We start from the raw sequence: 23,618 nt of genomic DNA on the forward strand, positions 1-23,618 counted from the left end.
AAGAGGTTTTTGCCATCTCCGAGCCCCTTGGCCCACCTGGCCAGAACAAGAACTGCTTGTCCTTTCACTCGCCAGTGGCTTGCAAAGACTCTTCCTTCGTCTTCCAAACTGCAAGGCTGAAATTAGGATGAACAGCTCCATCCTGTAGGACAGTGCCAGGCATTTCTCTGCAAGCCATGTCATGCTGGTGTTGTGGGACACACAGTCCTGAGAGGGGATGGGGGCTTCAGGTGTTAGTGCTTCCCAGCTGAGTGTCCTGAGGTGTTTTAGAGGCACGGGGATATTTTTGGTAAATGTGTTTCATTTTTAAACCTACGAGGGGATTAAGCAGTAGACAAATCACCAAAGGGAATGAGAGTTTCTTCATTTCTTGATGTCTTCAGTGGAGGCTGCAGGCCTTTCTGGAACTTACGTTTTAATCAAATGCTAACTGCTGAGCTAAACACAGTGGTTATTGAGTGAAATGCTATGAGCTACGTTATTCTGTGGGCTGATGAGCTAATAGTCCCTGCTGGCCTTAATCTGGATGGATATTTTGAGGGGATTCTATAAAAAGGCCATCTCAATAAATAATTACGCAGGGTAATAAAAGCAAAGACGTTTGTGAATTCCTCAGTGACCACAGGAACTTTAAAGACTATTCAACTTATTACCTAATTGCCAGGGAGCACAATCTGACATCCATCGAAGTGACTGAAAAGTCTCTGGATTCAGTGGGCATTTGGTCAGACCACGGCTGGGAAAATGGTGCGAGGGTTAAAGGCAAAGCAGGGAGTCAGGGCTGTGCCACCCTCCACCTCGGACCATCGCTGTAGGTGAAATACCTTCCTTCAGGCTTTAACTCTCTTGGGACATTACTTGGATTTTCCTTTAGAAAACCTTGCTGTGTAAGACCTGGGGATGAGCCAGTAACCAACGGGGAGACAGATTGCACAGAAAATTCACCTGCATGTGCAAGAAATCAGCACGTGCTTTGCCCAGCTTGGAAATAACTTCTCTCTCTGGTACTCGGTATGGAAGGTAACACCTTCCCCAGAACAAATACGTCTGCAGCCCTCACCCCAGGCCTTAGGCAGCCTGTTTAGCTGCGGTCGAGGAAATCTTGCAAAGCAGCCAGGTGGTTACAGGTCAGGCTAGCTGCTGGCTTCACCTGTCGGATCAAGAGGGACTGGTGCCTTAACGGGCAGAGCAATGGCTGAATGCAGATAAATGTGAAACACGCTGGCTCCATCTGTGCAGCCTTCCAGCCCTCTGCAAGATGCTCATCCCCTCCCAGGGGCTGCATCTGAAAAGTAGCCCCTCATATACACCCAAAATGAAAAGCTCAGGTGAAGGCTCATTTACAAAAAGATTGGTTGTGAATATAAATACTTGAGTTGTTCTTGGTCAAACAAGCTTAAATATAAAGTATGTCTACTTAAAGGGATTATCCTGCAATCATTTCAGTCATCAATGTCTGCGTGCACAGTCTTAAAAGTCCGTTTTACAAGTGCTGGAACATGCAGCATGGGGAGGGGGGTTGTTTTTTTACAGGCATTTGTGCCAGCAAAAGCCAGTTGTTCACACGCCCACTGGAAAGCAACTCAACATGGCAGATGGAAATTCATTTAAAAATGTAGACCAATATTCATAAAAATATTTTATATATCCATCCCACTTCAGAGTTACATTACTCTTTGTTTGTAAACGTATTAGGGGAAAGAAAATAAGAAAAAACACTTCTGCCTAGGACTGGTGTCAAGTGCACTGCTTTGAGGAATTTGGCATATATTCCAGTTAGCGCATCTGATATGGGCATATGCTATTCAATAGACAGATCTTCTTTTTTTGTTATTTTTCAGGTGATTCTGTGCCAAAAAAACATTTAGCTGAACAAGAAGTTTGCCCATTATCAGTCACTCACTGATAACCACTGCCAACATGAAGACGCATCTTTCCAGGCACAGCCTGCATGCGTGCTGGTCACCAAAGCCAACTCAAGCAGTATTGCTACCCTGCTGAGATTTCGGAGGAAGTGCAAATATGAAGTGCCTGGTAAAAACAGCAAATGACAGGCTGCATATTGCTAAAGGCTATTTAACGATGCATGAAGTTTTGGTACTTGTCTCAACCTCTGAGAGAATGGAATTTTTCACCTAGCCTGTGACAGAGACGGGAAGAGAGTGGTGGGTTGCCCCACTGTTCCCCCTGGGGTTTGCTTTGCTCTCCCAAACTCCTGGTGAAGGGTGTTGGGGAGCACAACAAGCTCAGCCCATCCTGGGCTATACTTTGGGCTTTATATTTTCTGTTTCTCTTAAAAGCAAGCTCAGAAGAGACAAAGGACTTGTTGCTGGCACAATGGCAAGTGTAACTCATTCTGCGTGCTGTAAGCTATTTCGGTCAGGGGCTGTTTTTTTCTGTATTGTGTTTGCACAGCCTTGGCTGTGGTTTATAGTCCTCCATAGATCTCCTTTATTTTAAGCAGCAATACCATTTGACTGCTGTGTTAGCTGTTTAAGAAATGTCTGTGCTGAAGAAGGTGCTAGGTATGGTCATGTCCTGGTTAAAATGAAATTTATTTTCTTTCACCTCTAAGCAGAAGAGATTCTTCAGGAGATGATTTGGGGGAGCTCCTAAAACATTAAGTCGGTTGAAGGCTTTTTTGGTATGTTGATCTCTTGTTTTTTTTTTTTTTTTTTTTTTTTTTTTTTTTTTAATGGCACAAACTTGCCTAGAGGTTGCAACAAGTAAGGTGAAGAAAGGGTTTACTCCATAGTGACTTCTCCGTGCTTAAAAATGAGCATTTGGGCCAGTCCTTTGGCTGTCAGTGGGACAGGCAGTTTGGTTTAAGTTAATTGTGTACGTCCTTGCGGGGCAAGCCGTTAGCAGCTGTGTGGTACTATGGCCGCACCTGATGAGACAGAGCAAAGCAGGAGCCTTGAGCCCTGTCGTCTTGCAGTTTAGACCGGTTCATTTGGATCAGCATTGCTCCAGGAGTGTTGCAACAGAAGGAAAATTTTGCAAAAGAGTGGGGACGAGAGACACGTGGAAAAAATTGCCTCCCAGTGGGGAGGAGAAGGGAGTAAGTGATGTGGAGGGGCACCAGCAAATTTCAGAAAAACAGCTAGTGAGTGTCGAGGTGACAAAAATCAGGTCTTCTTCCCTACATCTCACCTCGGCGTAGAGGGGAGGTGGCAGCCCCTCGCTGGCGTGCCGCTGAGGGACGGGACGATGCTGCAGCGCGCTGCGCGCTCGGTCAAGATCGGGAAACGAGTGTGTGCGCGGCCCAGCCTCAGCGCGGGCGTCCCGTACGCCAAGCGCGTTGCCTACCGAATTTGTGCCGAGTTTCTGCCGGGGGGAGGCAGCGGTGACAGCCCTAGATCAGAGGCCCGGGGGAAGGTGGAGGCTGCGGAGGAGCAGGACGAAAGAGGTGTTGAGCGAAGGAAAGGGGAGACGAAAGGGAAAAGGAGAGCAGAGAACACAGCAGGGATGTCAAGGGAAGGTGGGGAGGGGACGCAGGAGGCGATGGCACTAAAATTAGATAGTGAATGGGGACAGGGAGAGCTGGTCCCCCCCCCCCCCCGGATGAAATTCCTGCAGAAGCTGCTATCAAACCCGGATTAGGGAGCGCAAGAGAGAGGGGGTCGCTGCAGACCAGCAGCATGCCCAGCTCTCCGGGAAGGCGTTCCCCAGCCAGCGCCAGGCCTGCAACCAGCCCCGCTCCCTGCCCCGCCGCCATGGGACGCAGTGTTGTCCCCTTCTTGTCCCCCATGCCCGGAAGGGCCAGACTGCAGCACGCACCACCTGGGTCAGGGTCTTTCTGAGAAATAATGGTCTTGTGTTTAAAAATCTGCATCACGTTTGACTGCTTCAAGCCAATTTTTTGCGGGTGATTCCTAATCATATGCTACTTAAAAAAAAGCTAATGAAACAAAACCCTTCCTATCAGTGAAATGCAACTTCTGTGTGCTGAGGGGGAAGTGAGGGAAATGAAAGAAAAAGTGACCAAAGTTTCTGCAATCTGTGGCCTCTGTTTGGAGTATGACTTCTCTCAGCTGTGGTCTCCTCGCGAAGGGCCACCTGACGGATCCGGGGCTGTGCCTGGGGGAGCGATGCTCTGCTCAGCGGAGAAGGAGAGGCTGCACGCTGACGAGCAGGCATGCAGTGAACCCGCCAGCTGACACCGAAATCGCAGCCCTCCAGCCAGCAACGATGCACTGCCCCGCAGAAGGCGGCTCGCCTGCATCCGCAGTCACAGCGTGCAGCTCATCCAGGGGAGGGTACAACCAGGAGCACGTGCCTCATCCAAGAAGCGAAATTCCAGAGGTGGCTCCTCATATCCCTCCCATTGAAGCCTTGAGCTTTTAAACTGCTGCAAATTCTCAGAGATTTTTGTATCCCCGCTACAGCTCACAACAGGACCTGCCCACCAGAGCTGCGCGCTAAGCGCGTTAGCTGGCACACGACTGACTCGGCTGTACAGCCCCTCTTCCTCCCATGAGGAGTTCAGGATTATAAATCTGGGGGCTTCCCGTCCCCATCCTCCTCATCACACATCCTCCTTCAAACTCAGTCAGGGAATACATTATTGACCTAATTATTATCTTTATTATGCTCCTTTAATTTCTCACAGGACTCAGCTTCTGGCATGGGAGCAGGCTTGGAAAACCTGTCACTGCGTTTGTTGGGATCGTCAACAAACTAGAGAGGATCCACCCGTTAGAGCTTCAGTCACATACTGATCCTGGCTAAAACAAATAGGATCAACTAGACCCGGACTAGCAGTAGGAGATGTTTCCTACTCCTTGCCTGGTGTTTGCAGTTCTGAAGGGCAAGAGCGCTTTCTAGTGAGTTCGTCCCATCCGATTACCTGAAGGCATGTCCTGTAGGAAGTGGTACAGGGCTGGAATCATCCAACCGTGCCGTTTACAAGTAAATGGCTATTTACAGCATAAAACAGCCTGAAAAATGTGTGGAAAACAGAACCCAAGGACATTGCTTCTTTCAGTGCTCTTAAGTAGAGGTAAGAACGAATGTCCAACAAACACCTTTGTCTTCCCCCTGCAGAGACGTATGTTAATCTTCTTTGTACTGTTAGTTGCTATGTGCATAAGTGTCTTTCCAGGTATTATATATACACTGAACTACATAGTGTTCTTCAAAGTCAGTGGAAGGACTGGCACGTCAGTGGGTTTCAGATGAAAACCCTCTCCTGACCCCTTGTTTCCTTCAGAAAAGCAGAGATACACATATCCACAGTGGTCAGAGTAAGTAAAATACATAGTTTTATGCCAGTTTGTCCATACTGATCCAACGTTCATGCCATGTGTTAGTGCCTACAACCCTTTGAATCAGTTTGTCTAGGAAAGGAAACCTGATATTCTGCTTCCCAAATGGGAGTAATGAGCTGAAAAGGAAATAGTCTTTGACATCGTAGTGTTTTACTCCTCCAGCAGCCCCTCTAACGGAAACTCTGCAGCCTTTCCTGGGCCGTACGGTAAGCTGGCCGCCAGCGAGACGAAGCAGCACCCTGCCCTGAGGTGAGCTCCCACCTGCGAGGACTGGGCACCTCGTGCGCAGCGCCTGGCCCGCGGGGACCCACGCCAACCCTGCTGCCCGAGGGCCGCGAGCCACCCGGCTCCGCGACGCCAGGGCCTGTGCTGGGAAGGCGCCTGCACCCCGAGGACCGGGGCTGTGCGGGGACGGGTGCTGGGGCGGGGGTGACGCATGCTCCTGCCCCGCCACGAGTGGGAAGGGGCTGCCCCGCACCTTGGGGCTGCCCGGCGGCGCTTTGCGCCAGGCTGCGGCCCCACCGGCACCCCTGCCCGGGCTTGGGGGAGGAAAGCGCGGCCGGAGCCAGGCGCCCGGGGCCGGGGCGGCTCCGCGGCTCGGGCCCCCGCGCTGCTCCCTCCCCGGGGCGCGCAGGCTGCGGGCGCCGCCGCGACTTGCCGCGATACCGACGATACACAAAGGAAGAGACTCCAAAGCCGGCCCGAGGCTCCCCCCGCACCGGGCGGCCGCCGGCGGCGGAGCTGCCCCGCGCCCGGTGCCGCAGCCCCCCCGCGGCCGCGCAGCGCCGGGGCGGCCCCGCTGCGGCGGGGGAGGCGGGTAGGGGAGGCTCGGCCTGTGCAGCCCCCTCCTTCGCTCCCTCCCTCCTTCGCTCCCTCCCTCCGTCTCTCCTGTGCCAACCTGCTGCCGCCTTTGTCAGCGCAGCCCGGCGCTATGGCATCCTGCCGGGGCTTGGGGCTGGGGCTCTTCCTCCTCCTCCTCCTCCTCCTCGCCGCGAAGCCGCTGCTGCGGCGGAAGAGCCGGCCGTGAAGGCAGGCGCTCCCGCGGCGGAGCAAAGGCAGGTGGCAGCCCCCAGGTGAGCCCCCGGCGCCGGGGGGGGGCGGCTGCGAGGAGAGGGGCGGGCAGGGACGGCGCTGGGCTCCCCCAGACCCGAGAGCCCCCTCGGGGGGGTGCCGGGGCCGGGGGGGCTCAGCACCGCTGTGCCCCGCCGGGCACCGGGTGCAGGTGAGGAGCCCCCCGGCCCTGCGGTCCCTGCCGGGGTCGCATCTCTTTGTCAGCCTCCCAGGGAAAGGGGGGACTCAAAAAATCTTGGAAACTCCTCCTGCGACTCCGGCACCTCCGCTCCGTCCTGCACAGCTGGATCTGGCAGCTGGGAGAGGAGGCAGCACGGCCACCCTGCCTTTTCCCCGGGGGCCGGTGAACCCGGACGAACGGGGAGCGCTGGGGATGGGAGCGCGGCAAGGGAAGGAGCCGCGCTGCCGGGTCCGGGGAGCCAGGCTGGGCAAAGTCGGCTCCGGGATGGCGGTGGTGGTGTTCTGGGTTTGCCTTGGAAAGCAGTCCTTGCTAAAAATCCAGGCTGACCACGGATGGAACGAGTTGTTTGCCTTTAACTCGATTAGACCTTTCTGCATCTGACACCGTTTGCGGTGATGCCTCATTATGCAAAAATTTCCAGGAAAAATTTAATATGGATGTGTTTTAATAATGTAATGATCGGACAGTATTTCTCTGTGTGTGTGTTTGTATGGGCCGGTAGTTGGCAAAGAATAACCATGAGCATATGATGCAGTAATAATTCAAGTAATTCAGTGCACAGTTTTAGAACGGTTGTTTGCACTTTTCCAGACCATGTGAAGTAGCCTTAACCTGGGTTACATAACTAAACAATACAAATGCTAGGACTAACACTGTGTAATTAAAAAAAATATATATATATATATATATGGCAAACCTTGTTCAACTTGAGGTCTGATACGCTGGCTTTATCCACAAGTTCTTACTTAATTTATGCACTGGGAGGCTTTAAGAACTGCTGAATTTTGCGTGTGTGTGTGTGGGGGGGGGGGGGCTGAAGTGTTGTGCACGAGTCCTTTTACAATATAACCTGCCTCTGTGGATAAGCTGGATTTGCAAAGCCTAGTTTTATAAGGCTTTTTCACACAAGACAAGAACCTGAAAATAGCAACTTGTTTCTGTGCTAGTCCAGACCAAAAAAGCCAGGTGAACTGCAGATTAGATTAGTGGTAAGGATGTCTCCGAGGATACAAAATAGGCATTATTTCCATGCAGGATAGCAGTAAGCTATTTGCGAGAGCTAGTGGACCACCTCCTCCAAGCTCCAGAGTATTAGCTCCTGGGCTGCAGGCGTTCACCCCTTTGAGTGAACAGAAATCCCACCGCTGAGGCAGGGAGCCAGCAGAGATGTTGTACCTGCCCCAGGGGCAGGAGTGCGCGCGGCTCCTGAACGCCGGGGGTGATGGTCTCAATGAGACGGTGTGTGTCTGCAGGTTGAGGGGACCCCTCTCCTTAGTGAAGGGAGCAGAGAAGCTATTGCCGTTGCACTGATGGGGCTCCAAAGTGCGCTGTTCAGTTTTCTTTTCAATGAGCAGCAGGAGGCAGGGGAGGGGGAGAAATGAGAGGTGTGAGGAAACCGGCTTTGTTTCCGAGAGTATCGGCTCCCGTGTGTGCGCGGTGGAAGCCACGCAGGGCTCGAGGTGCTCGTTTGTCAGAAATTCCTTAATGTTTTGACAGGGAAATGGATTTGAGTATGTGAAAAAAACAGAAACCGAATTCCATCACAATGCATTACATCTTTCACGTGAGGCGTGCGTTTGCCTGCCTTGTTTTATTGTATCTGGCGCTGGTGAGACAGGCTGAAAGATTTATGAGCTCAAGTTAATAGTAAAACAGCATATTACAGGCTCTGTATTAATATTCTCCTGCACTGAAGTAGCTGGCTCTTTCTGTGTAAATTTATGCAAGGATCACTTGCTCTAGCCGTCGCCGCTGTAATGGTTTTGTAGGGTGGCCCGTTAGTCACTGTGGGGGGGAAGCAAAACAAGGATGCTGTTTCCCTTTCGGCAAATCAAAGGGAGAGGGAAATGATGACTCCAGCAACTGCATCTGTGTATTAGCCGCACCTGCTGTGGCTACTGGGAAACAGGGAGAGCAAATGTCAGGAGTACGAAGAACAGGGAAGGAAATGAAGGAGGAAATAACGGAGGAAGATAACATAGACTGTCTGCCAGTGGCCATGATTCAGGCTCATGCAAGGCACCTTTCCACCCCACGATTGCTCGGGAAAGTCTGGTGGTGGACTTTCTCTTGAATCACATGCCAGGATTTATCTGCCCCAACATGTGCTCTCCTTAGTGGATGCAGCAGCGCAGGGTTTGGACTGAAGGTGCCACCTGGGAACATGGCCATGGGAACACAGTAGCAGTAACTTTAATTCCATAAATCACTGGGGATGGGGAATTTACAGCATAATCCTGCCCTAGTGCTGATTTGGGGAGGTGATGAAGAATAGAAGCACATTCTGGCTCTTCTGAGGAGAAGAAAGCTGAGTGGAAGAGTGCACAGGTTTCCCTGGTCTGGAGGACCCCGGGGGAGAGGTCTTGTGGAGAGCTGATGTCCTAAGGCAACCAGACAACAGAACAACATATCCCCTTGTGCGGCAGAAAGCATTGCTAGGGATGGAAGTTGCAATCTTAATACTTCTGGTCTGCTCCTCCAGAGGTTGAAATAACAGGCTAATGGTAAGATGAGAGCTCAGTTCATTGCTCTTGGTGCAGGGCAAGAAGGCATTGATTTGTGGTAAGCTGGAGCTCATCTGCGTACAGTGAGAGTCAGATCCCATCGACGAGCTGTGCAATATGATGCTGTAGGAGTCCGTGCTGCGATATAATTGTGCTATTAGAGCTGCAGACGTTGAATCTTAGAAGAGCTAAGTCAAAACGACCCTCCCGGTGTTAATATAACAAAATCATTCGCGATGAAATGTTAAGTGGCTCATTTGGTCAGAGACTGTCTTGCTGAAAACAAATAAGCTAAATCCTGTCCATGTTCAGTCAGCCTGATGCCTCTGGAGACCAATGTCAGTTGGGGACGGGGTGCGCGGCCACTGCAGGTAGCAGAGATGAGGCATGAGGACTTTGGTGGAATTGAGGCCATCCGAGCAGGCCCCGTGCTGTTGCTCTTGCTGTGGGTGCTTTCATTTGCTTTGCTACTTTTGACTCATTCATGACCCTGTACTCTCTCTGAAGGATTGTGTGCTTATTTTGAATCTTTGCGTTTATGTGACACGTCCAGGTCTATTCCAGTCTCACTTTGAGAGATAATGAATGAACCTGGACCTAACAGCTGAGACAGTGCTTGGCCAAGTGCTTGGCACCTGGGATGTGACAGCTCCCTGGGTGGCTTGCCAAGAGGCACCTGTCTCAGTCACAGGCCGTTATGTGGTTTGACAAAAGACAGGGGAGCTTAATGTGCCACTGAAAACCTGGGCACTAGGTTTGCCTGATTTTTATATCTCTGATCCCAGAAACAAAATTTCAAGGCCGTTATAAGGGTAGTATATCCCATTCTGTATTTTTTCACAGCCTGAATCTGTTGCATGGACCACGAGCAACGTTTCTGAACCCGTAGCATGAGGGAGCACCCATTTCCATGCCCAGGTTAAAGCCCAGAGGCACCTTTTCATACCTCAGTGCATTCACACCAGAAAGCTGTTAACAGCTGAGGGATGAAGAGGAAATTGTTCTAACTCCTAGACTGCCTGTTTTTCCTGAAGGCCTATATCTGATTTTTGCAACCTGCCTTTTCAATTCCCACTTTCCCATACCTGAGCCTCTGTTGAGCAAACTGGCTGGATTGCCACCTCTCCGAGTTCAGCTCTCCCCTTCACCCTTGTCTCAGAGCCTCGGTCATCTCCTTGTCCCCTCTCTGCTTTACAGCTGACCGCCACCCCTCACAGCTTGGGGCAGGGACCATAGGGCAGAGACACCCAGAGGTCCCATCCCGAGCTAAACCAGGTCTGGCAGAGCACCTCTGCTTGGGATCCGCCCTTGGGTGCCATTGCCTTACCGTTCAGGTGCTGACTGGAATCTCCAAACCAAGACTCCTTGTTGGTACTCGTCTAGCTAAATAAAAGCAGTACAAGATTCGGGGGTATTCAGGGCTTCTGATGAATTTACTGAACTTGTGAACACTCGGCACCTGTGAAAAGCAGGCTGCACCTAAGTCTTATTGGATTCTTAGGGGTGGGTTTTAGAAACCGTAATTGACATTAAAACCTCTGATGGGAGGGGTACTCTAAGAACAGCTTTGTGCAAACCAGGAAATATCCAGCAAACTCTACCTAGGATATCTTCACTGGGATGAGAGAGTACAGCCAGTGTGCTTGGAAAGGGTAGGGGAGAAAGGGGTTGGCAGTTTTAAGAAATACAATATTTCAAATTTGCTACTTGTGAGTTTTAGCAAGAGTGGGAATGGGGAGGAAGCAGGGCTTTGGCAGGCCAGTGCAGAGAGAGTAGAGTGTATATTGGTCTGTGAACACGCGTATCCATGTGAGGGTTTTGTGAGAAGCTGTGAAGTTATGAAAGGTGAAAGGTATTTGCTTTTGCTTGTGTTCAGCACGGAGGTGACAAAAAAAAGATAGATTTCCATTATTGTTGCAACTGGCAGATTTATAACATGCTAAAAGTTGACTTGCACCCCCAGGCCCCTGAGAGCTGGGGAAGTTTCCTGGCTTCTGCAAGCCTCACATTTGAAGTTTATTCTGGGAGTGCTTGCTGGCTTTGGTGGTAGGTAGGTAGAGCTGTTTGGACCTAGCCTGGAAGCCTTATTTTCTAATGGTGACATGTTGGAGAAATACAAAGGCTGCCTGATAAAGAGGTTGTGCCTCCAAGCACACACTGATGATAAAGAGAAAAAGCATACAGCCATCCTCCAGCATTTAGCATTGCTTTCCACAGCCGAGCACTGAGGAATATAATATTTTTGCTCTCTTGTCAGCTAGTGGAAGAGCTGTGCTTCTCTACATCTTACAGGAGCTTTAAAAGCAAACATGCACGCAGCGGAGGTATTGGAAAATCCCTATCGCCATTGGTTTTTGAGCGCGGTGTTTACGCTCACAGAAATGCATTCATGTTGTTGCTCCTCAATTTCTGATCATAGACAGAGAAAAATGCTTCTTAAACAGCCAAGTCTGCATGGAGATTTGCTTCATATTCTTACAGGCAACCTGGTGGCTTGCTTTTTTTCTGCTCTAGAAGATGGTACTGTGGCATTAGCTACCAAAGCTGATGTACTTTGGCTTCTGACACCGATAGCCATCGCTCATGTGTACTGTCGGGTCAAAATGAAAGCCTATGAGAGAGAGGACAGGATTCCACGTTCCTGGTCAGGAGTCCTTATGTTTCTGGTGGGGAAATGACTTTTCTAATGAGAAATAAGAAACCTTGCAAGGCTGACTTTTGTGCTTTGCCTTTTAGATAGATATTCTGCCCTTGATGAAGGTAGAGAGGCTAGTTTCCAGGGGCATAGAAGGGTGGAAAAGTGAATGGAGGGGAGATGCCATAGCCCTTTGGGGAAGGGAGAATGTTTTTGTCATTCCTATCGGTAGGAACAACAAAGAGAAAGTGCCTAAACATAGGAGTTGCTGGGCTGCATCATCCTGTGGTCTGTCTAGTCCCGTAAACTGTCTCTCCTAGTAGCCAGCAGCAGAGATGGGGACAGGAATATTCACAGTAGGCAGGTGTAAAATAATCTGCCCCCATCAGCATCTTTTCCTAATCCATAATAGCTAGAGATTGATTTCAACCCAGAAAGCATGGGGTTTATATCCTTCCACATATGTTTGCTTGTGTTAGCTGTGCTTGCTCGAGCTGTTCTTGTTATCCATATAAATGTGCAGCCTTTGCTCTCCACCTCTGCCCCACCGTTTAAGGGCAGTGAACAGCGTTACATTCCCCGGGTTTCTCTGGGAGCGCATCACTGAAGAGGATATTTTCTGTCCTTGATGTTTCTCAGTCTTCAAATCCACCCTGATTCGCAGTCAGCCCTCTAGCATCTGCTGGATTGGTTTCAAGATTCAGCGGGATTTTTTTTTTTTTTTTAACTCTTTCTGCTCTTTTCTAAATTTTGCACTTATTGCTGAAATGGGGCTCACTCACATTTTCAGATGAAACAGGACTGATCTTCCATTTCTGAATCATAAACTCAGGAAAATGTATTTCTGAAAAAAAGCATCATGGTATCTAGAAGAACTAATTCAAAATAGAGGAGAAAATAATATTTTCAAGTATGCAAGATGGTAATTATCTGCTGAGATTCTCCCCAAAACATGTCAAAAGTTTATTGCAGAAAATTTTTGTGAGAGTCATTTGCAGTCAGACATGAGAACAGCTGGGATTGTCGCGGTGTGGTGGATCATTCCTGGTTCCAGAGCAGGGTCTGCAATTGTTGCCAGTTTGGCACATCTGCACTTTCAATCTCCTGTACACTGATAAGATATTTTGTGAAAGCCCAGTAGCAAGTGGGCTGTGACTGTGTATTTGCCATTAGTTCAGACGCTGCAAAGCTTCTGCTGTTTTTTCACTTGCTCGCTTCAGCAGACAGACCCACAGACATAAACGAGCCTCCTTGGATGAAATCCTGATTCCGCTGAAGCGTTGTTGACTTCACTGATGCCAGGATTGCAGCCTTGGAGTTTGGAAACATGAGGGTGGGTTATACAACCAAACCCTCAACCCCGTGGCTAGGTCGTCAGGTTAAAACTGTGGCTGAGTACAATGTCCTGAATATTATCTATGTGTGATTTACAGTCTTTTTTGTTTGCTGTTGTGTATTACTATAGAAGAGGATCGCAGTTTCCGGGCTAAACAACAAAATACACGTAAGCCATGGAGACCAACCAGGAATCCTCGCTCTTCCTAGTGAAGATTTTGGAAGAGCTGGATACTAAGCAGAATACAGTTTCTTATCAGGATCTCTGCAAATCACTGTGTGCAAGGTTTGATCTGTCCCAGCTGGCCAAGCTCAGAAGCGTGCTGTTCTACACCGCTTGTCTGGATCCTAATTTCCCAGCGACTTTGTTCAAAGACAAAATGAGATGCACTGTAAACAATCAGCAATCAAAGAAAATCATGGTTGCAGCAGATATAGTAACAATATTCAACCTTATACAAATGAACGGGGGAGTGGCCAAGGAAAAACTTCCAGTTGCAAGGCAGAAAGTAAAGAAAAAAGAATCGTTTGAGTCCTGTAGATCTGACACGGAGATCTGCAATATGGCAGACTGCGTGCCGAACTGTGAGCTGAACGACCAGGAATTTAACAGGGGCTTTTCAGCCAGAAGGTCTTCAAAATGTAGGAAGATGGATTGCAAAGACTGTCAACAATTTGTACCCTCGTCAGAACCAAACTTTTTACTTGGCGTTAATAAGGAGATGAAGGGCCGTGCTGCCTCCCTGGACAGGCTGCAGGCTCTAGCGTCCTACTCCATTGCCACATCTCCGCCGTGCGAAATGCAGAGCACGTACTTCCCAATGAACATTGAAAATGATTCAATTTCAGACCACGACTCCTTGCCTATAAGTGCAGGTATAAAAGAGACCTTCATTTCAAACGATGAGCCATTTGTGATGCAGTCATGTGTCCAGAAAAGAAATATATTCAAAGAAGATTTTCATAATCTGATTACCATATCTCCTAACTTAATACCGTCCAATAAAAAGCCAGAAGATGGACACAGAGAGCCTCAGAACAGGAAAGAAAGCTCTAAGCAGGCTTTCTTCAACCACAGCTTCGAAATGCCATACAGCAGCCAGTATTTGAATCCAGTTTATTCTCCTATACCAGACAAAAGACGAGTGAAACATGAAAGTTTAGATGATCTTCAAGCTTCAACATATTTTGGTCCAACCACTGTTCTCGGGCCCCAGGACACCAAAAAGTGGACTGGAAAGCCAAGCAAACAAACTGCCTGGCCAGCTAAAAGCTGGAGTTTAAATACTGAGGAGGTACCTGACTTTGAACGATCATTTTTTAATAGGAAGCAGTCTGAAGAGAAGCTGCGATACCAGAATTCAAACAGCCCATCTCCAAACTTTCCTCCAGCTGATAGGCATCAGTCCTATCTAAATGCCAAGGATCAGCAACCAATTATGCAGACAAACTACGCTGTGAAGCAAAATGGACATAAACCCAAGGAGATTCCTTCCATTCTAGATGTGGAAAAACATGAGCCCCTCAAAAAGTTTAAGGATAAAAGCATTAATTGTACTTCTGTTCAGATCTTAAGCATTGACAGAACCACTAGTGTTGGGACACAAACGGAGCAGCAAGTTCTGGACCACAAAAAATGCAAGGATTTGTGTGCACCAAGCCAAGCCAAGTATGGAGAGCGGCACTCTCTAAAGCAGTCAGATGATGACTCTGAAATTGTGAGTGATGATATCAGTGACATTTTCCGGTTTTTGGATGACATGAGTGTCTGCGGATCCACAGGAGTGATGCAGTCTTCGTGCTACAACAGCACTGGTTCCTTGTCTCAGGTACATAAATCTGACTGCGAGAGCTCACCTGAGCATAATTTGACTAAAATCTCCAACGGGAATGTCAGTAACAAATTAGATAAAGTGGTCCGGGCAGATATCAGTAATACAGATGATGAACTGAAAACGAGTGTCTGCAAATTAGTTTTGAGGATTGGAGAAATAGAAAAGAAACTGGAATCTCTCTCGGGTGTCCGAGAAGAAATCTCCCAAGTCCTGGGAAAATTAAGCAAGCTGGATCAAAAAATTCAGCAGCCAGAGAAGGTCAGCGTACAAATAGATCTTAATTCTTTGACAAGTGAGGCTGCATCAGATGAGAGTAACTCCCCGCAGATATTTCAGTGTCACAACACTCCTCATGGAGGCAAACTAGAGAATAACCCAGAATGGTGCTGTTCAGATGCCAGTGGAAGTAATAGTGAGAGTCTTCGAGTAAAAGCCTTAAAAAAAAGTTTATTTACTAGGAGGTCATCAAGATCATTAACAGAGGAAAATAGTGCAACAGAATCCAAAATAGCAAGTATTTCAAACTCTCCCCGAGACTGGAGAGCTATTACTTATACCAACCAAGTTGGCATTACAGAAGAGGAGATGAAAGAGAGAGATGGAGGAGAAAATAAGGACTGGCACAGGAAATCTAAAGAGGTAATTTCAGCTTTAACTCACATAACTAGATTATTTTTAAGTGTTTATTATGAATGTCTTCCATACTCGTCACAAGCCTCAGAGTATGGCAATATTTTGCCCTGCTGTATTATGCCTGTCTTTATCGTTATTATAATTGAGTGATTTTGTACCTATATATTCTTGCTTGGCAGCTGCAATATGGCCAAGTTGTTCCTAAAAAGCACTTTGTTCTTTTGAAAAGGGAGGGAGTTAATTTAGGTAAAATCTTTGGGAGAAGATAATATTCCTCATCATCAGTGGCGATAAAAGGAGGCCAGGTAATTAACTTGGTGAAAAGAATGCAAGGAAAACTGTTACAATCTGAAATTCTCTAGTGGTTGTTTTAGAAGGGGTATTTTGAAATTCTATTGTGATGGCTTTTATCAGAGAAGTATGTGCATATTTAAAAGGCAACAAAATAAATAGATGGATATGAATTTCTCTAGAAAAGAAACCTTGTGTGTGCAGCATGAGACACGAACTGTAATTATGTTTTCTTTATCTGACTGTCATGGTCATTTACATGGGTCTTAAATCTGCTGTTGTGGGAATGCAACATAGTTGTGGTCTCCTTTCAGTTGTTCAGAAAAACTCTGACTGTCCCTCCTCATAAATGCCCACTGCCGTCTTAAGAAATTGCATAGCCCTCACGGCCATCCTTGTGCTGTGCTCTGATTGCTGCTCAGTTTAACCTGTGGATGGTGTAGGAGGTCATTTCTATTTTCTGGACAGTGTAGCCCAGTAGAGAGGTCTGGGGGGGGTCCTTCGGGTTCCTGTGTAAATCAGGGCCATGTGATAAGGTATGCCTTTTCAGGAGGGGGAAGAAGGGCAGAGAACAGAGGAAGGAGAAGTAGCGATTGGATGGAGACAAGCGCAATTGGAGGAATAAAAAATCTTGGGCTGTTAGCAGGTTGTAGAAGGGCAAGAAGACTACGTTTAATAAGCCCAAACCATGGCATTTCTGCAGATCTATCTGTACAGGATGAAATGTGGACTTTGAAAGTCCCTTCCTCACTCCTGTGGTGGACCATGCCTGACACTGGATTAGTACCATGGATGGGGTGGTATCAAGGGGATGCTACCTGGTGGCTTCCCTCAAGATTTGTTCATGTTGAGATTTGTTCTGGAAGCAGAAATCTGGAAGCCTGCATGGGGCTCTTAGCTTTTCCAGATCAGCTAGGCTTTTCTGAATGTCAGAGCCATCTTCGGAATAGTTTTCTAACTTGTAAACAGTACAAAACCTAAATTTCTACTGCTACATCAGCTTTGTGTTCATGTAATGGTGAACATGGAGTTGTGCTTATAAAATACCTCCCTCATCTGGTTGTGAGAGGAGGGTGGGCAAATGGATTAAGGCCATCCAAAACCTTTGTCCTATCTGATGCTTTTTTTTTTTTTACCACAACTTAGCATTATTGTATGGTGTGTTTGAAAGGAATATCTCTGTCCTTTGTGTTTAACCCCCTCATAGTGCTGTTTCTTCTCTCAAATTCTTTTGAACCTTGTTGCAGGCAGACAGGCAATATGAAATCCCACAGCCACATAGACTCTCTAAACAGCCAAAAGATGCTTTCTTGATTGAACAAGTCTTTAGTCCTCATCCATACCCTGCATCACTCAAGTCGCACATGAAAAGCAACCCGCTCTACACAGACATGAGGTTGACAGAGCTGGCTGAAGTGAAACGCGCCCAACCATCATGGACCATAGAGGAATACACAAGGAACTCGGGGGATAAAGGCAAAATTGCAGCATTGGATCTACAAGTGAGTCCCATTTGTTTCATTTGAATGGCTTGATCACAAATAGATGTTGCCAGGATATGCATTTAAGAGGGGATTTGGATAGCTCAGGAAGGAGCTGTGCAGTTTTGAGCCTCTAATCTTGCTGATCCCCATCCATCCTGGCCAGGGACAAAGAAAACATGTGGATGTTTGCTGAAACGTGATCCTTGACAGGGTTGGTGCTCCCCATTCATTCTGTAGTGGAGAGATGTCTGCCAATCCATTGCTGTGTTGGTAGCTCTAAAGAAGAGACTAGGGATGAAGGGGTGAGGAGATGAACCAGACTCTGATCACAGTAAGGCTGAGTGGTACAGAATCTGGCATTGCTGCTTTTTCTTCTACGCTTCTTTCTGAACTGCTCTTGGATAATTTAAGTATTAGGGCTTTTTCTATTTCACTAGCAACATGATCATGAAATATTTGTGGAAGACTTCTAAAACCATTGTTCTTATTGAAACACGTCACTGTTGCAGCTTTAAAGTGGCTGTTGGAAACTGCAGTCATGTGGGGAGCAGATCAGTTAGTTGTGTGTTTTGTTAGTGTTTCAGTTCAGCTTGAAGTGTGCCTTTGAGGTGAATCTCTTGATGGTCCCAACTTGCCTGGCTTTGGTTCACAATGCAGAGTGGTCTCCAAGAGAACAAACTGAGTTTGTTTGATGAAACTATACCATGTGTTGCGTTCTCAGAGCAAACGATGCACTTCCAAAAATTAATGGGCCAGACCAGAGCTAGTCCAGGGTACCTCTCTCCCTATTAAGGCAAATGGGTAGATACTGGGACCCTACTGTTTCTACAGATCTGTTCCTATCAGGTTACACAACTCGCTAATCTGGACATAGCCTTAAAAAAAAAAAAAAAAAAAAAAAGTATGCTTTTCTGCAACAAGCAGAGCAGAGTGGTTTACTGAAAGACAAATCCAAATTTTGGATTTAAATTTTCTGAAACTATGGTGCATTAGAAATCAGGATCCTCTTTTATAATGGCCTGCCCAGACCCAGAACTGAGGCACGCGTGTTGGGATCCCCTAATAAGGGATGCTTGCCTAGCCCAATAAAGGCAAGGCATCTTCTAGGAAGGAAGATTATCTGAGCACAGATTTAACAGAAAACATAAAGAATGATGTTCAAAATGTGTGAAGACTGAGCACCTGTTGCACTGTTTGGTCATGAAACACAAAATGCATGACATAATGAGATCCATGCTGATACACAGAGCAGCGTGCATTGCTTACATAAATGCTGCTATATGAATGCATATGTATTTAGACAAAAATAGGAACCGTCTCTGCATGCAGAGCACAGTGGAGGGAACTGGTGCTGCCCTCAGGCGTTTGGGCACCTTGTGTGTGTCTGCGTGCCCCAGAACAGACATGAGAGCTACCTCAGCTAGCTATGGACCTGCAGTTGCTGGACCACACTGACCTACAGCTTGAGGGCTTTTTGGCACAGCACTAACACAGTTCTGTGTTAGACACAGTGCAGTGCAGCAAGGGGAAGATCCCCAAAGTTTGTCCACCAAGGCAGGTGTCAAGCAAGAGACTAAGAGACTCGCTACTCAGCATCACCTCTCAATAGCACCCTGCTGAGGTATCTAACCCATCTCCAAACCCATCAGACTAAGCCATAGGGTAGCATTAGGGTACTAATATGTAAGAGTCAGCCCAAGCAGAAGTGCCATGCTACTGCCTCAGGAGCCCACATTAGCTGGTTTAGGATTAAAACGATGACCCACGCAGTACTATAGTGCAACTCCCATGGATGTTCCTGCAGGAATTTGGGTACAGCAAATTCGCCTCCTGGCTCTGGCCAGACCAGCCCGTTTCTTGCTGTGGCTAAAGTGCACTCAGGAAAAAAAGAGTGAGTAGTGTAAAGAACAGGCTGCATCTTGCCCTGGCTGCCCACTGCTCCTTGGGACTTAAATGCATGAGAGGGCTGGCTAAATTCCTATCCCTGGCGTTGCAGACTGTAGGCTAGAGTAGGAATAGGCTGCAAGGGGTTCCTCTGCAGCAGGCAGCCACAAAAACATTGCTTGCCTACTGTGCGGAGGCAACAAGGGAAGTGATATTTGGAAGCAAAGTTCCCCTGGGAGAAGTGTGCTCCGTCTGGTCCTTGTAGGGCCATTTTGTTCCATGTAAGCAGCTCTATGCGACTGCCAGAGAACCAGAGAAATCGGCTTTATTGCCATCATTTATCTTTAGGATAAAGGTGATAAAACTTTACCAGTTTGATTCTCTCCCTCCAAAAGGACTGTCAGAAATGCATCTCTTCTGCAAAGCCCATGTCTAGACTTCATAATAGAGCTTACTGACAGACTTAAAAAATAGGCACAGACTGATGTGTGGGTTTTTTCCTAGTGATTAAGTTTATTAGAACTGAAAGTAAATACATTATGTTTTAATGAACATTCCTACGTCTGTCAATGAAATGGAAAAGGAAGCTGATTAACAGTAATGGACCTTTTTTTATAACGCATCTTCCTTCTGAAGTAGTTAAAAGGTCAATACCAAACCAGAGAGTTCAAATTATAATTTCCTTGAAGTACAGCATGGCTATCTTTGGGTTTGTTTTTTGTTTTTGTTTTTCATTTTGTCTGTTTATTTAAAATTTCTCTTGGAGCCTGGCAAGTCTGTTGATCATCTTCCTTTGAAAAAGAAGTTACAAAGCTACAGTGAGGCCAGAGTTTGTCCCAGGTCTATGTATGAGATCTCTTTGCGTTGCTCTTCGTATGATGGGCCCCTATGATGAGACCTACAGTCAGGCTATTTTCTGATGCCTTTAGAGAAGAGCGAGGTAGTTCTTCACAGTTTACTCTCCAGAAGGCTGGAGTAGGTCATTCACAGTTCGAATGGTGCAATCTCAGGCTCAGTTGATGGTCTGTGTTTTAGCATACTGGCGCTGTCAGAGAGATCTCCATTAAATGATCATAAAACTGTTGCTTAATTTTAATTGTTTATTTCTGGGGTGGCTATAAAATCACTTCTTGTAGTAGTTCCATACATAAAGCAAATGCTGCTTTCAGGCAAAGCCAGTTTCCAGTTAGTAGCTTGTGGCCACAAAATCTGAATTAGCCAATTAAAGGCTTTTTCAAATCCCTCTCCAGTCAGCAGGAGTTTCTTTGTGCTGAGTCCAATGAGCTTTGGATCAGGCCCGTGAAGAGCGCAAAAAAGATGTGTGTTAGACTATTCTCACTGGAGCATTTTTATGTGGAATCTTTTTCATTTTTGAAAGAAATGGCCTTTTGGAGCCTCAGACACAGGAGACAGCTTCGAGAAAAAGCTGTCATTTTTCAAAATGTTCTTTTTTTTCCCCCTGTTCACATTTCTGTTTTCTTCCTTTCTGCTGATAAGTGCAAGGTCTGGATTTTCCACATTTTTTCCCCCATTTTCCCTTGCAGAAAGGATGAAGGGAAAAAACATACAAGGTGGAAATGCAAAGCTTGGAGAGTTCAGAAATCCTAAAGAAGGAAAACAATTAAAAAAACATTAAAATTAAAACATTCAGATGGAGATACTGATGGAGTTCCCCACATTGCCTTTCATTTTATGACCAAGTCAGATTTTCTTCACCTTTTTTTATTAGCTTGTGAAATGAGAGGGCAAAGTCTTTCATTTCTTAAACTTACTCTTAAGATAGCCCCAGAGGGAACCAGAGGCTGGCAATGAGCAGGGTGTTGCTGCCCGTGGAAGCTCAGATAGTGCCCAGGGTTAAGCGGTCCCATCCGCGGAGACGGGCCGGAGGGTGTCATGTGCGGTAGCAAATCGATGCCACGTGTCCCGTTCGCCGCCGCCTCCTGCTGCCTCCGAAACTGAGACAGCGTCGTGCAGCCGGGTGCTTTCTGGGGAGGCAGCTGGAAGCCGAGGGCGAAGCCGAGGGTGATGCTGCTGGGGGGGATCCCGCGGGCGCGCGCTCGCCCCCGGGGCCGGCTCTCTGCAGCGCGTGCCCACGCCGAAGCGGGCATGGCCCGGGTGCAGGATGGGGCCGGGTAACTACCCAGGATTAGCGGGCCCTGCTCTGAGACTCCTGAGTGCTTGGGGCTTTCTCTGGTAATTCCCTCTCATTGCTATTTCCTGCGTGTTTTGCATGTGAAAATATAGCCTGGCTCTAAAAAAGACAAGAGAATATGTGAATCTTAACATCTATGTGTGGCACAATATGAGGGCTATGTACTTCAAAGTCATACGCAAGAGCAAATCCTACCGTACTCGAACAATTGTATACAATGAGTTCAGCTGTCGACAACCAAAAGTAAAATAAAAAGATTGTGCAAGGAAGACGTGACCTGCCTTTGCAAGCGAGTTATGGTAGCAAAATTAGGGTTTTCTTTGTAAAACATAATTCATGAAGAGTATATGTTAAGAACTATTCCCATCAGCTGGGCTTTAATAATTTAAAAAGTGGTAACAGGCCGGTAGCTGCTGACATCCCTGCTGTCTTGCAGATTAAAGAGATTTTATTTAAAGGCCACCCAAGATGACAAAGTTTCCAGGAGTCCAGAACTACATGAGGGATTTTGCAGCAGAATTATACTGTTGCAGGAGTTTGGGGTTTTTGCAGGATTTTGTTGCTGCTTTCAGCAGCCTCATAGAATTGGGACCAGGAGAAATTGAGTTGAAGGAATGCAAGAAGCAGCAATAACCTACTTGATCCCAACAGCAGCCCCAAATGCAGTTGGGAGACCTTCAGGCACATCTGCTTTATTTATTTATTTGATTAATGACAGATCCCAGACAATTAACAACTGTTTCCTTTTAATTTTTAGACTCAAGAATCTTTAAACCCAAACAACTTAGAATACTGGATGGAAGACATTTATACTCCTGGCTATGATTCCTTGTTAAAACGCAAAGAAGCTGAGTTCAGAAGAGCAAAGGTCTGCAAGATAGCTGCCCTGATAGCAGCGGCAGCTTGTACGGTTATTCTGGTCATTGTAGTTCCCATTTGTACTATGAAATCCTGACTCCGCTGACAGAGCTGTGACTCCCACCTGTGTGTGTTTCAGATAGCTCATGCTGTGTTTCAAACGTCTGATGGCAAAACTGTAACAGATTTGCTACGGAAGAATGTCCTGAGGATATCCTGAAGGAGAATGTCATAATCATAGAAGAAAAAAAAAAAAAGACAAGAAAAACGCTTTTTAAAAAGTATTATTTTAAATAATAAACCATGCGGCAGAGTTATGGGAACGTGGTTCAATTTTTATGCATTTTTAAAAGTGCAATATTTTTTTCTCCTAAAGAAGCTATATGATGTTTTACAGAATATGAAACTGATGGGAATCCAGGCAAAAGAGGAAGGTTGTCTGAGCTATGTTGCATTTGATGGAGGTGTGAGTACATGGAGGTAGCACTGTATAGAAGGGAATGTTCTATGTGCATTACATCAGGGAGCTAAGAAAGTCTGAAAGCTCTCTACAGTTTAGAAAACTCTGAATGTATTGTATTTGTTTATAGTATTTATGTATTTCATTATCATTTGCCTGAAAGCAGACTGTGTAGCCATGAACAGAGTTCATTCCTATGTTCAGATTAAAAAGGGCTCTTTATATTTGGTCTTGCCCTAAGACCCACTTTATCATCACTGAGTACTTAGATAAGTGCAATGTGCTGCAGACCAAAAAGATTATGTTTTAAAGCAATCGAGAGGTTTCAGTTGCTTCTGTTGAATAACATTTGCATAGAGCTGGCAAACACACCTTGCCAAAAGAGTATTCTTTACCTCCGCAGACAGCGAAATTGTCTCAGTTTCGCTCCCGTCAGCAAGCAGAGCTGGCAAATCCGAGCAGCGCTCTGTTACAGTTCTTGTAAATGTAATCTGAGCAGTTATAATTTTGTCACAAAGTCTTTGTGCCTTTTTTAGACTGTAGATTAAATAGAACTGTTTAATTTTGCTATTTTAAACCCATAACATAAATCACAGCATAATGGGTACTAATGGAGGTTCTTTTCCCGCAAGCCTTCTATACAGTTCAGAGTGCTTCTCAAATAGCAGGGGCTGGTGGTTACTGGGCACTTATATTAAGGGCACAGTTCTTCAGCTCTAGTGGAAACTTGCTATTAATGCAATGCATTCTGCAGAGGAGTCCTTTTGCTTCCCTATTGTTAATGTACTTAAGAATGATGGTTGTCTCTACCGGACAGCAAGCAGTTTGTATTCCCTGAGAAACATCCACTTAATGCTTTATCCCAAATGCAAATAGCAGGTTAAAAGGAATTCTCAAGTTATGGCGGAAGTTGCCTCCCGTGCTTGCTGAAAGCAAATACCCAGACAGTATTTCTCTTATGCAAATTAGAGGCTAAAAAAAAAAAAGGTTAAAAAAAAAAATCTTTTCAGGAAATAATGTGATCT

The 23,618-nt window shown here is 46.7% G+C and overlaps 1 protein-coding gene across 1 annotated transcript; it reads left to right on the forward strand.

The window, feature by feature from the left end:
• Nucleotides 1–13,172: 13,172 nt before the first annotated feature.
• MINAR1 (membrane integral NOTCH2 associated receptor 1) lies at nucleotides 13,173–22,446 on the forward strand. The gene is made up of 3 exons (XM_067305689.1): nucleotides 13,173–15,470; nucleotides 17,003–17,257; nucleotides 22,033–22,446. Exons 1-3 carry the CDS (start codon nucleotides 13,173–13,175, stop codon nucleotides 22,228–22,230), a joined length of 2,751 nt encoding a protein of 916 aa, XP_067161790.1. The 3' UTR covers nucleotides 22,231–22,446.
• The last annotated feature ends 1,172 nt before the right edge of the window (nucleotides 22,447–23,618 follow it).

This window comes from Apteryx mantelli, chromosome 15 (genome assembly GCF_036417845.1).
Source record: "Apteryx mantelli isolate bAptMan1 chromosome 15, bAptMan1.hap1, whole genome shotgun sequence".
Lineage (NCBI taxonomy): Eukaryota > Metazoa > Chordata > Aves > Apterygiformes > Apterygidae > Apteryx > Apteryx mantelli.